Source organism: Calypte anna, chromosome 3, assembly GCF_003957555.1.
Source record: "Calypte anna isolate BGI_N300 chromosome 3, bCalAnn1_v1.p, whole genome shotgun sequence".
In the NCBI taxonomy this organism is placed as follows: Eukaryota; Metazoa; Chordata; class Aves; order Apodiformes; family Trochilidae; genus Calypte; species Calypte anna.
In genome coordinates, this window is record NC_044246.1 from 31,100,609 (window position 1) to 31,114,465 (window position 13,857).

Consider the following 13,857-nt stretch of genomic DNA (forward strand, 5'->3'; position numbering starts at 1 on the left):
CCTAGTCTCACCTCTGCTGGAAATAAAAAGAGGAGGAATTTCCAGTCTTTTTTTTGTTTCTTTCTTTCTTTTAAAATTCCCCAGGGCACAGGGAAGGAAGGCCTTATCTGCTGAAGACTTCTGAAAGTGAGGCTAACAGGCTTCAGGTGCTTGGTTAAGTGATACTGGGTAAGGGTTTTTGTTGCACACTAAAAGCCAGTTAGGGTCTATAATAGGGTCTATTCCCATGTACTTACCATCTCACAGGCTTCTCTTTCTGGTGGGACAGTTCATTTAGCAACCTACTTAGCAAAGTGTACAGGTAACAAGTCACAAGTTGTTCCATTTATTTGAGTAAATATCTGGTAAATAAAATCATCAGTAAACATTACAAAATTAAATACATTAAAAAAGCTTGCCAGTATACATAAAATTCACAAACATGTACTTCTTTTGAAAAATAAAATATGTTCAGAGCACCCTTGATATAAAATGCCTGACTAGTGTCACCTACCAGCATATGGTAGCTTACTGAGCATTTTAGTTAGGACATTTTCCAGGAGGGAGCAGGAATCTCTCTTCTGTTCTTGCTTTTACAAGTAAGAGAGCCCGAGTTACGAAGTCTCCCCACTTCTCAGGGCAGAGCTGTAAACAAAGACTATAATATTCTTTGCCTACCTTAATAGGAGAGGAGTCTGCTTTTGATTAAGACCACATCACTAAATGCAGACCAGTGCTTGTAATAAATTTGGGTAGCACTGCCTTTCCTCCAGTGTGAAGCAGCTTTTAAACAGTGATGGACATGTATCTAGATATGACTGCAGGCCCTTTCCAGTATAGGTTACCACAGTTCCAAGACAGCATGAGGTGGAGAAGAAATGATCTGGCAAAGCATCTGTGTCAATCAAATAATTTTAAGTCTACAAATTAAGCCCTAAAAATTCCCCATTCTCATATGCTGCAGTCTAAGCAAGGAGATATGATGAAATTCTTCACTGGGCTGCTTTAAAGGTATTTAGAAAAATGGCAGCACTTACTTTAGGAATCTAAATCGGTACCTTCTGGTAGCAAATTTGCAATAACCACCATTTAAATAATTTACTGTAACTAACCTTTCCTTCCATCCATGTGAAACAGTATTCACAACCCACTTTATAATTTATGTACAGACAAGCACAAGAAACTTGACATCCATGAGTTAAATGTACAACCAACTTAAAAAAACATCATCCAACTAGTTGCAAGGAGAAGTCTCCTAGCTCTGTAAATTTACAAGATCTTCTGTTTCACCATGTAGGTTTGCTGCCCCTCATCACTAACTCTTGGATTCTTCACTTGCTTCAGTAATCCTCAAATGAGAGTTGAGCAGCATTCAAATTGTTGATATCCTTGATTTAAAAAATTGACACTTAAAAAAAGAAGCCTTAAAACACACAAAAGAAATTCCTTGAGTCAAAACTGAATGAAATCAAAAACTTGTGGAGAAAGACAACTGTTTGAATAAAGGTCTTGTATTCAAAGTCCCGTTTCCCTTGCCATGTCTTTTACAGAGTGCTACTATTTTGAGCTATTTATATACTCTTCTTTTGAGGGGGACTGAGTTTCCTCATTCCTCTTATCCGAGTTAGCAGCTCTTTGATAAATTCCTAGGAAAAAAAGATTAGAAAATATGAGCAATTTTTATGATCCCATAATACCATCATTTTGAGTTAAAAAAATATGATAAATAAAATCAAAGCAATCTAGACATTTTTATTTAAGCTTCTACTGCTAAGCTGGAATTTTTCTGCCCTGATCTCCGGGAACCTTATACGCATCACGCACTGGAGGTATGAACAACAACCTTTTCCTCTGCATGAGGGTTTAAGCTGAGTTGCTGGACATCTAAGGACTTTCCTACACAGGGCCTTCTACCAACTGTTGAATCAAGCAAAATCTGTGTCTGGATACAATGCAAATAATCAAAGCAGACTTTCCCAGTTTAAGCCTGCACCAAAGTAAGCAGTCCTGCCAATAAAGGTGTTTCTCTCACCACTCCCCATGCCTGCATTAGCATTTTGTTTGTCTGCATACCCAGCTGGAACAGAAAGCTTATCTGGCTAAAAACTTCACCATTTTTCCTCTTGCCCTGCTAACTTTCTGAGTTGGCTCAGCTCTCCAACCAGGCTCATCACTCAGCCCCACACCAACACTCTTGTCAGTCTGAGGCAAGGCAGGAACACGTAGCCAGGGGTAGCACCACTGGCTTGTGCTGGGTGAAATTACTGTTGGAGTTCAGAGAATGACATTATTCTGAAAAAGATATATATATATATTCATGGACCAAGTCTTTACTGGCAGTGATTTTTCCCAGTTTCAGCAGATTTTTCTCTTTTTAAATAGTGGGGGAATTACAGCTAACAGATATTTGCTTGAAGATTTCAATATTAACACTACCATGAAACTGCTTAGCACTGACAAGATCAGCCAAGCTGTAAGGGTAACCTCCTAACCCGATCCAAGGTAACTGAGGATGTTCTTAAGGCAGGAAAAAGACACTATATTCACTGAAGTAGTACATGTAATAATTGAAAATGTTTTACCCCTCAGGAACTATTTTTCTTGAGATAAAGGTCTGCAGTACCAAACAGTAATACCCAACAAGTGCATTGTGCATGTGGCAGACATTTTACATCATGCTGTAGTGTTGTTGTGCACACCCTATGGGTCTGCAAACCACAGCACTGGTTCAGTACTTTCCTGATTTAAGTATCATTTTGCATCTGAAGCTCACATAGCACTAGCAGTCACTAACACAGCTGTTCTCTGATGCTTGTGTCTTCCCTGTTTTGCAGCTCTCCATCGAGGAAAGGCAGCATTCTAGAAAGGATTCACATTTTCCCTCTTGGTGGCAAGAAAGGGGACTTAGCATCATTTTTTAAGTCTTCACTTTTTAACTAAGCAGTTCAGCTTTATGATATACAGAAATACCCATTTGTTTTCTTCAAACATCACTCAACATTTTCAGTTTTACTTCTTTTGGACATCTTAGTTGATGCTAAATAGAAGGCTTAACATCTGCATGGATCTCAATTTCATACACAAAAATCATTTCACATGGAGCATTTTCTTGAAATCTCCTCTAGAAGATAGGCTAAGGCTTAGCACTGTGCATTTGAAAGCTGATCATGTACCAATCTATGCTAAAAGTAGTTCTGTAACACAGGTTGGATTATCTACTTATATAATACATATTACACTCACAGACTTGGAAAATGTTTAACAATAATTTAGCTAAAGACTAAAGAACTTTAGAACTGAGCTATTCACTGGAGGACTACAGCCAGAAATACACAGGTCACATCTACTTTTAATAGAAGAGAAAAATCTCACACCAGCACTGTGGCCTGGATAAATGGGGAAAGAATAAAAAAAGCAAAATGTACACAAACTCAGTTTAAATTATTTAACAGAATTTTCTGCAGGGAGGCACCTTTTAATATAGTTTTCTTAGAATTATTGAGAATCTTGGTAATTTATAATACAAAATCATTGTTTCTAGAAGATGTCTTTTTAATTAAAGGCAAATTCAAATGAGAGACAGACTAAATCTATAGTTCATTTGAACTTATCTATACTCAGCCTTAGGCATGTCTTCTCATTTCTCTAATGCTTTCCCTTGAATCAAAGTCATTCCTTTCAGCAAAAACATTTGTCTAATAGAGAACAAAAAAATAAAGATGACAAACAAAGGTGAAATGATAATAAAAAGGAAAGAAATAACTTTGCTGCTTTGGAGGTGTGATTCATTGTTTTAATGAGCTCATCTGACAATGAATTCCAAGTCTCCCAGTACATTCTGGAGACTTGACTCTGTCTCTCCAGATTTCTCTTCCACAAACAGTACACATGTAATAGGACTAGTTCCTAAATCAAAATGTAGATTTTCCAGTCTTCATGCTTCACTAGAGCATGAAATGAATACTAAACCAGTTTTCCTTCACAGCTTTATTTCCCCACATACAAGTCATAAAAGGTTTCCTTGACTGTTTCCTGACTGGCTGTTTCCTAGACAGTGTCTGATCAGTTAGATATAAAAAGTAAAGTCATCCTGGAGAGCAACCCCCACAGACACTTTGGGAAGAAACTAAACAGTAGCTCAAAAATGGAATGGGAAGGGAAATAGAGGAAGAAAAAAAGGAAACCCTGCTGCTGAACACCTTCCATTCCTCAAAGGCTCAAACCTGAAGTTAATCATACAAGAAGAGAACTGATGGGATGGATGCTTCAGGAGAACAAGGCCAGAAACTTCCTTCTAGGAACAAGAACTGGTGCAGCATTTCTGTGGCCTCACTGAGCACTTCCATGAGCTCAGGCTTTCCAGTGACACCACAGAACCACCAGTGCCCAGAGGAGGACAATACCAACAGTTTAGCCTCTTGGGCAGCCCTGTACAAGGTATTGACTACTTACCACCAATGTTAGCTGTGGTCAACACATGCATTCTAGTTATTTTCCAATTAGACAGTATGCAAACAAGCACAGCCTAATTCTTTTCAAATCATCATTTGCTCATCCATTTTTTGTAATATCTATATGGATGTTTTATAAGTTGTATGAATGAGTACTTGCAGAAATGCAAACATGTAAGTTTAATTCCCTCTGATGCTGTAGTACAATATAGGGCAAATCTCAGCAGGCATGTACACAGTTTTAGTTCACTGAATGCAGAGTGATCAAATGGATAAACAAGAAATCATGTTTTTTCTAGAAATTCTTCTGCGTGCAGTGCTTGAAATTTGCATGTTTCTTAATGTTTTTTCTCTACAAAGTGTCTGATTTGATTCTGAATAACATGGACACATAATACAGTTACTGTAGCTTATTAATTTACCACCCTTCAGCTGAGCTGCAATAAATGACTGAGCTCATAGGCTCTCACAGATGTAAGGCAGTACAATGCACGGAGGGCTTTAGGATACATCTTTCTTTACTAGTGCTTGGAATGAGGATCCTCTGTATTGCTGCCTTGGAATTACATTAGAAAAACAAATACTAACATTAACTTGAAATAATTCATAACGTAAGAGGACCAAAAACCCTTTAAAAGTTTAGAGTGTCCATTTCAGAAAGGTTGAGCTTTCTATTAATGTCTGCATACTAAATGCATACACAATCAAAAAACATGCCCAAAATATTTTTTAAATGGACCATGCTAAAAAGCTGCATCACAAGCCTGAGAATTTGCTCCAGTTAGGAATTAAACTTGGGGAAACATATTTAAGCAGATGTATCAAGAGTCTCCTTGTCATTTTTCCAGTCCCACTATCAGAAGCTCTAATTCACATCACCACAAATATTTCAGATTTTTTCCAAAGCCCAGTCAAAATGGGTGGTCTTGCTGCTACCAATAGCAGAGATACAATAACATGGATTTTACCTCCTTCAAAGGATATGTCTTGACAAAAGCTTATTGATTAGACTCCACATCCCCTATGACCTATATTAAGATTCTCCATCACATAGCCAGAAAGGAGACCACAACTTGACAAAGGTCTGGATGGGATTTTCCACAGGTGATGCATGGCACTGAGTGAAGCACCAGTGGCTTGGACACATGGGTGATGCAGGAGGATGCTGCTGCTCCCTGCTCCTTTGCAGCCACAAAAGTTGAGATTCAAGAATTGGCTATGGCACTGATTTTGCAGATAGAATACTCTTTAAGTTGGTACAGTCTTAAAAATTAATTGCTGTGCTCTCACATCAAGCTTCCTCTTATGTCAAGACTGCGTGATATGTAAAGCTTTTGAACTAGGTATGATACTAAATATAAAAAAGCAGGGAAAGTGTAAACTGAAGAATACTTCCAGAACTGTTTAATTTGGCATGGTGGGAAGGCCATTATCAGGTGTCAAAGCACTCTCCACATTTGAGTCCCCAAAGCCCATGCCTTCAGTCAGGCAGCTGCTCAACTGCTCTTCAATAAATGCAACTTAGCTCCATGGAGCAAGGAGATTGCAGCTCAAGTAAATAGATAGAAAGGAGAAATAAAATGTGCATGGTGTAGTGATTAACACCAATAAAAACATACTCTTTACAATTTGCTAGTTACCAAATTTCTTTCTTAAGACACTGTTTTAATTATTATGTTTTTTCAAACAGCCAAGTCGGCAAATTGTGCCCAGAAATTATATTTAGTTTCTGGCATATGTTACAAAACTAACTTTTAATGACTGACACATCAGTCACATTGCATATGAATCTTGATTAGCAAATCAACCCTTTAATTTAAGGTTCATTAATGTAAACTTTAATAGCACCCAGAAATCATACTGACAGTGTATACGATTTCCTGATTAACCTTTAGTTGCTCTGTCTAGGTGAACTACATGACTCTTTACAAGGTTCCCACATTAAGAAAATGCAAAAATCTCCAAAACCAGCCATAACTGCTACCTTAGAAAAGCTTTACAATTTTAGAGTGCGTTCAGCAGTCTAGCTATTCTCTGAGGTCCCTTCCAGCCTGGCTAATTCTATGATTCTATTGGTCTAGCAACTGCTCCGGTGGGTCAAGGGTTGGACTAGATGATCTCTGAGGTCCCTTCCAACCCGGCTAATTCTATGATTCTATGATTCTATTTTTCCCTTCGAAGAAAGGTTTCATAGCAGTTCCTTGTAAGTTCCTGTCAGTTCCTATATTTGGCCAACTTATTAAAGAGGCTGAGAATTCCTTCAAATTCATACCCTTCAAATGATCTGGGTAACTCTGCTCCTTCTGAAGAAGAGTCAATCCAGAATACATACAAAAAAATCCCATAGTCTTTTCTTAATATTTAGTTCAAGTGGCAGACACTAAGCAAAACTGATTTAAGTATACATTTTGGTCGCTTTTGTTGCCTTTTTTTTTTTTTTTTTTAACAGATGGAATAAGAGCTTCAACTTATTAAGGTTTCTACCTGTACTATTTGTTCTTATGTTCTGAACAGTGGAGAAATCATATTACATAAATTTTTCCTTAGTTAGAGATTACTGGCTTTTGCAAAGTGTAAAACTCTTGATGCTAAAATCCCTGGCGCCCTTGATTGACTGTATTTGATTGGTCAAGAGAAATTCTATCAACTCACACCCATCCTCCACAAATCTTTAGAAATCCTTTCACAAACCAATTACCTCAGTATTACTGAACAGGTTAAAAATATGAAAGGACTGCAGATTTTCTAGACAAGATATGAGTCTTTATATTGCAAATTTAAGCCAACTTAAAGGCTCTTCTTAGTCCACACATGGCAGGTTTAAAAATTGCTATTTTTATGTGGCCTAAGTTAGCAGTCATGCAGTACTACTATGCTTATCATGCTACAGATGAAGAATAAAACCTGCTGTTGAAAGCAGTCCTGGGAAATTACTCCCATTTTGGCAACCATCCTCACAGAGGGGTGGATTAAGTATTCCTCTCAAGTTGGCCATCTCAAAAGATTGTCAAGGGAGATGGAGGTTCTCCCAGGTAAAGAAGTATCCTCCATTCCATCAGCAGAGGACTGAAGAGATAAGTCACAAGATCAGCATTAAAATCTCATCTGGACCCACGTGCCTTGAGGGCAGTAAAACTCACATGTCCATGATGGAGCTTCCTGCAAACTGCCAAGCTAACCTAATTTACCTGCATTGCACAAATATTTTCTGCAGTTCTATGGCAAAGGTTTCTAGTGAAAAACTCCCTAACATCTGTCATGTCCCCATGTCACACCTCTGAAATTTGTCATTGCATTACATGTCAGGCTCTAGAGCTAAGAAAAATAATTCATATTATTTGTTCAACAAAGGAAGAGAGGTAATTATTTGATTCTCTGCCTTCCCCATCTGCCTGTAGATAACACAGAGGTTCCTCTTGGCAAACTGCTCCTCCCAGCCACTCGTGACCCTCGCTTTCTCCCACCAGCCCATGACAAGAACTGTATCTGACTCCACATGCCCTATCAGTCTTCACACTTATCTTACAAAGAACAACTAAGGTTCATCATCATGCTTATGGACGTGCAAGTTGAAAATTGAGAAGCTAAACTAAATTAAAACCTGCTACTTCAGGTTATCTGACAATTGTATTCAAACCCATGCACAAAATAAAAACAATTACCTGATCTACATAACAGTTCCCCAAATAGTTTCACTGACAGATAAAATTAAATGACTTCACCCTGATGAGCACAGAGTCTCTCTCTCAAGTGCAAATCATGTGCATGTATTTCATGTAAATACAGTAGGGTTTTAACCATCTGATGAGAATTGTGTTCAGCACTTTTGTAACATGACAGCCTTATACATCAGTATAAGGACATTACATCAAGGAGGACATTACAGAAGACAATATTGATACTTCAGCTGTAAAGATCAGCACTTCTCTCACAGGTCCCAATCCTATTCCTGCTGTAGTCAAGTGACAGGTACAAACATTTCCAGGATATAAAGTCCCACCCCCACTAGAACGCCATTAATATTCCTATAGCTTATCATAAGTATATAAAAAGTTACTTTAGATTGAACATAGCTATACTTTCCACACTTGAATAGTATTTAAGAAAAGTCTTTTTACCTCTGTTGGTTTGTAGCAATCTACAAGAGTTTCCTAGAAACAAAATATGAAAGTGTCAGTTCCGTACAGAATATAACAGTGAACATAAACAAGTCTATAGTATGAAACCTGGCAAGGGAGTGGGGAAAGAAAAGCATGAACCAGGAATCACTAGGTGAAGATGGTACTGAAAACCAAGCATTACAGAAAGCTGCTTTTGCTCTCTAGGTGGATCAGAATGATTTGCAACAGGAGAGAAATGATGGCTTCTTCCTCCAGATTGGAAGTTTCAAAATTCCTCTCTCCAAGAAAACTAAGAGGAAACATCAAGAGCATTTCTCCCAGCAACACCCAGGTGAAAGGTGGCTTTCAGTGAGGGCACCACAGCCTCTGTAATGCAAATACCCAGCCTTGAGCTTGGTCAGCATTCCTAGCAGAGAGTCCTCAGCAGCTGGTTCAGGCCAAAGCAGCAAAACTATTTATGTATGCTGAGCATCCAGCGTGGGATCCTGCCCCATGTCTGAGTGGCTGGGAAGTGGGCATGGAGAAGGGGGTGCCCATAGGCACTGCTAATGGGCTGTGGGGCATCTAAGCACCAAGTCAGTCACCTCCCTGAAGTGAGCTGAGGGCAAGCCACGGGGCCAGGCTTCCTTCCTCTGTGTTACAAAGACCCTCATATTGGGTTTATATCTTGACTTAGATTTATCTATCTCTAGTAAGACAACTATGTGGTTTTTTTTCCTCTCATTCTTTCATTCATAAACTTTTATGTCTTTTAACAGAGAACTGGAGAGATCCTTCGAATTGTATAATTTCAGCAGACAGCTTCTGAATTTCCCTCCTGTTGCTGAACATCCTGTCCTTTCCTCATTCTTTTAGACAGTTTACTCCAAGATACTCAGGGTTCTCCAATTCCTAGCTAGTATTCACAGAGAAACCATTTCCAGTATCTTAAGAATAGGGAAGGCTTTCTAGTCTGTATATGAATGCATGTATATGTGTGCTGCTGTGAATTACAGAAACCATCTGGTCATTCTAACTGACCCTCAGCCACATAATTTTTCCATGTGACTGTCGTTTATTCTTTATTTTTAATGCTTTCTGTTCTTTATTTTCTTTATGTGTAAAAATCAGAATGTGTAATCTATTCCGGCATATCTCCCTCTGCTACTGGATTCTTTAAACTTTTATTTACTTCTGTTCCCAGCTACCTTCCAGAAATTTTCTCTCCTAAATGATTCTTATTACCTTCATTCAGTCCAATAGATTATGCTAAACTCAGACCTGGTGATGTCAGTTTGGGACAACACTAGGAACCTCTCAGTTCTAATTCTATGATTATAGTGGATTTAAACACATACAAGATAGGGATCCAGATGTATTAAATCAGCCACATTCTGATTTTAAATTAGATAATACTATTACCTGTAATTTGAGAGCTCTCTCCTCTTCATTGGCTGCATCAAGAAGGTCATCAATGTCAATTTCTACATCTGGCATCTCTTCTTCCTGAAAAGCAAAAAATCCCACTTAATCCATAGAAATACCCTTTAACTAACCTCAAAAGCAGTCAAGTGACAGCATGCATAACCCCATCTGCCTGGAGCCAGACAAGAAAGAAATCAGTAAGGGACTGTGGGTTGATTCCTTGCTCCTGAGCTAGCCAGAAGGAGGCCAAGATCCAGCAAAACAGGAGGTGACAGCTCTTAAGCAACCCTTCCCTCACAGTCAGGACTTGTGTTACTAATCCATGCCCAGCAGCAAAAGTCATGCTATTCTCACAATACAGGATAAAAAAATTTAAAAGGTAAGGGAAGATGTAGGTAAAAGCTGTAGCCACAAAATTACTTCGAAAACATTCTTAATTGGATTGCTTGTTTTGTTACACTGTGGAATATCTCCCTTGCTTAAAGTTGGCTTACAATGATGACATAAATGCCCCACATCAGAAGAACTTAGAGTTCCACTGTCTGCACTGGAGCATGAAGTCTAAGGCATAGTTTAGAGAATTTTTTGAAACCTCCTCCACACACACACTTTTCTCTTTGCATCACCAGCACATCAGGCACTTTGTTCCCAGAATCAGAGCAGCAGTCTACACATTTTGAAAGACCCCCGACCTCTGAAATGCCGATGACAACTCATCATTTACAAGAAGCACTATTTATTGCACTTACAATTATAAAAATTATTCTGCTGGTCATTATTTGCATCTTCTCATCATAAAAGACACTTAAAAACGGTATAGCAGCACCTCACTGCACATACAAAGCTCTCTGGTCTCACTCAACCTCCCCTCACACCAAGTCTCACCCACCTAGTGCCCCCTCAGTGCCACAGACACACGGCTCCTCTGTTGCCCCTGCTCTGCCCAGCCCAATGCATGGGCACTGGGAGTCTGTCCTCTCCCACAAGTACAAGATGCATATCTGCTCACTGACACTGCATCACCTGGGCACCTCCTGAATGAAAGCAGAGATCTGAAAGCATCCAAAGGGGAGGGTAAATTTGAGAATCAGAACGAAGCAACAAAACACTTTCTCCAGCAGCAGCTGTCTTCTCATACTCCACCAATGCTTAAAGATCCTTTAAAAAAGCATTCTAAAAAAATGTGGCAGTCCCAGCAATTGAAAAAAATTTCAACAATTGTGAAATAATTTAATAGCTCCAATAGCAACTGCCACAGGTAACACCAAAACTACTCTTATACTGAATAAAAGATGAGTTCAAACATTATCAAGGAAATTAACAGATTATCTTGAGTTAATCTAACAAAAGTTAATTACCAAAGTGCCAAACTACTTCTATCCTAAGCTCCAGCTAAAATGCCAACTGTTCAAAATGTATTTGAGCGTAAGGAGAAAGGGTAGAAGGATGATTAAGTTACCCATTCCCCACCTCTGAAGAAAAGAGTGCAGGAACTGAGTGCAGCCCTGCAGGCTGTTAGACCTGATGAATAAAAATACACAAAGCACACCCTTTGCCCAATTAGCAGGTTCACTCAGTGTGTTTTTTAGTCAGAAGGAAGTGTGGGCATTTGCTGAGATGAATCACAAAATATTAGTTATTGTAACACAATCTGGCAATAAGGGAGTGCTGTTTGACATCTTTGTTGGTGACACGGATGGTGGGATCATGTGCACCCTCAGCAGGTTCGCTGACAACACCAAGCTGTGTGGTGTGGTTGACACGCTGGAGGGCAGGAATGACATCCAGAGAACCTTGACAGGCTGGAGAGGTGGGTCCATGCAAGCTGCATGAAGTTCAACAAAGCCAAGTGCAAGGTCCTGAACCTGGGTCAGGGCACAAATAGAGGCTGGGCAGAGAATGGCATGAGAACAACCCTGAGAAAAAGGACTTGGGCGTGGTGATTGATGAAAAGCTCAACATAAGCTGGCACTGTGTGCTTGCAGCCCAGAAAGACAACCATATCCTGGGATTTATCAAATGCAGCACAGCCAGCAGATCAAGGGAAGTGATTCTCACCCCTCTACTCTGCTCTTGTAAGACTCCACTTGGAGTACTGTGTCCAGTTCTGGAAGAACTGCTGGAGCAAGCCCAGAGGAGAGCCACAGAGAAAATGAGAAGGCTGGAGCACCTTTCCTATGAAGACAGACTAAGAGAGTTGGGGTTGTTCAGCCTGGAGAAGAAAAGGCTCCAAGAGAGACCTAATAGCAGCCTTCCAGTACCTGAAAGGGTCCTGTGGGAAATCTGGAGAGGGACTTTTCACAAGTGCATGGAGTGACAAGACAAGGAGTAATGGTTTTTAACTGGAAGAGGATAAATTTAGATGTTAGAGAACAAATTCTTTAGTGTGAGGGTTGTGAGACACTGGCACAGGTTGCCGAGGGAGGCTGTGGCTGCCCCCTCCCTGGAAGTGTTCAAGGCCAGGTTGGATGGGGCCATGAGCATCCTGGTCTGGTGGGAGGTGTCCCTGCCCATAACAGGGGAGTTGGAAACAGATGTTCTTTAAGGTGACTCCCAACCCAAACCATTCTATCATTATAAGATTCTAATGCTATGGACTCATTAGCAATTTAAACAAAAGGAGGGAAAGGAGAGGAAAGAAGTCTTTCAGAAACTATACAGATACTAAGTAAAAGCCATCAGAATTAGAAAGGATAAAGATTAAGCAATAACAGAAGTGCACTTGGTAGCTGACTATCTCAACTTTACACTAATTCACCTATCACACTAAGAACCAGAAATTCCCTAAATAGACAGTAAACCTCCCATACATTTTATCTAAGCAGCTCATTATAAATACTGTTAAGACAGAGTGCCTGGAGTTATCATTGGTGCTGTACACTTACAAAAAATATGCATCCTGGGCCTGTGGAAAGGCCAATTGTGCACCTTAAAAGTGCTGTTCAGCACATTAAATATTTTGTCAGATACACATTTTGAACTTTTGCTTATCGGAGGAGCATTCAGGTTCACTGAAACCATGTTAAAAGGCAACAGTGGGGAGGAATTCTCTAAAAGGTACATAATGCTCTTTTGTTAGCACAACTCATTGAAGCTGAGCCCTCCTGAAATGTTAGTTTTACTCTGATTGGTACCAGTCATGTGTGAAAAGTCCTTGCTTCTATCCCTCTTCACTCTAACCTTATTCAAATCAGCTTTCTCCTACATCTTCAAAGCTCACACTGCCATCAGGGCAGAGGGCAACTGCACCAGTGATTCAGTAAGAGGTAAGACAGCCCCTCTTATGTTAAGGAAAACCATAACAAAAAGTAAATTAGGAATATTTCAGAAAAAAAGCACTACAGTTGTGTCTGACGTGCTGGCATGCTATTATGTTACAGTTTATGTAAAAGACCATGTGTATCTTCACAGCTGATTTCAACTCCAGTACATAACACAAACGGAGGGGAAAGTCCATAATGGTAACTCTTGCTCTTTTGGGGTCTGAATTTTCCCCCATCTTAACAAATATGCCTGCATGATCTCAAGAGCTTTATGTTAGGCATGAAAAATATGTGCTTAGGTCAGAAGCCTGAATGCCCCACAGCAGCTGAAATGAGAGGAGGAAGGAAGGAAGGCACATGTCTTCTGTTTGCCTGATTTTATTGGCCAGTTAAGTGTGGCTGACCCTACTGCAATTAAGCAGCTAGACTGGGACCTGGCATGGGAAGACAGTCCCATGGTTATTTAGACTGCATGAATTCTTTGTAGGCAAAAGACCCTGGGGCACAGACATGTAGTAAACAACTGGAGTTGTTTACTACATTATCACCTCTCCAAATGCTTGTTATTTAGCCTCTGGCAGAGGTATCACAGCCCCAGCAGTGATTGGAACAGAAACAGGTAAATAAGCCTGAATGAGA

At 39.7% G+C, this 13,857-nt stretch overlaps 1 protein-coding gene across 1 annotated transcript in view; it reads right to left on the reverse strand.

The window, feature by feature from the left end:
* Nucleotides 1-306: 306 nt before the first annotated feature.
* Nucleotides 307-13,857, reverse strand: part of PPP1R14C (protein phosphatase 1 regulatory inhibitor subunit 14C) — a 51,708-nt gene continuing 38,157 nt past the window's right edge. The window contains exons 2-4 of the mRNA XM_030447624.1: nt 9,953-10,036; nt 8,549-8,581; nt 307-1,625 (exon numbers count right to left, since the gene is read on the reverse strand). Of these exons, the coding sequence (XP_030303484.1) occupies nt 1,551-1,625; nt 8,549-8,581; nt 9,953-10,036 (192 nt within the window). The 3' untranslated portion in view covers nt 307-1,550. The remainder of the gene's footprint in view (nt 1,626-8,548; nt 8,582-9,952; nt 10,037-13,857) is intronic.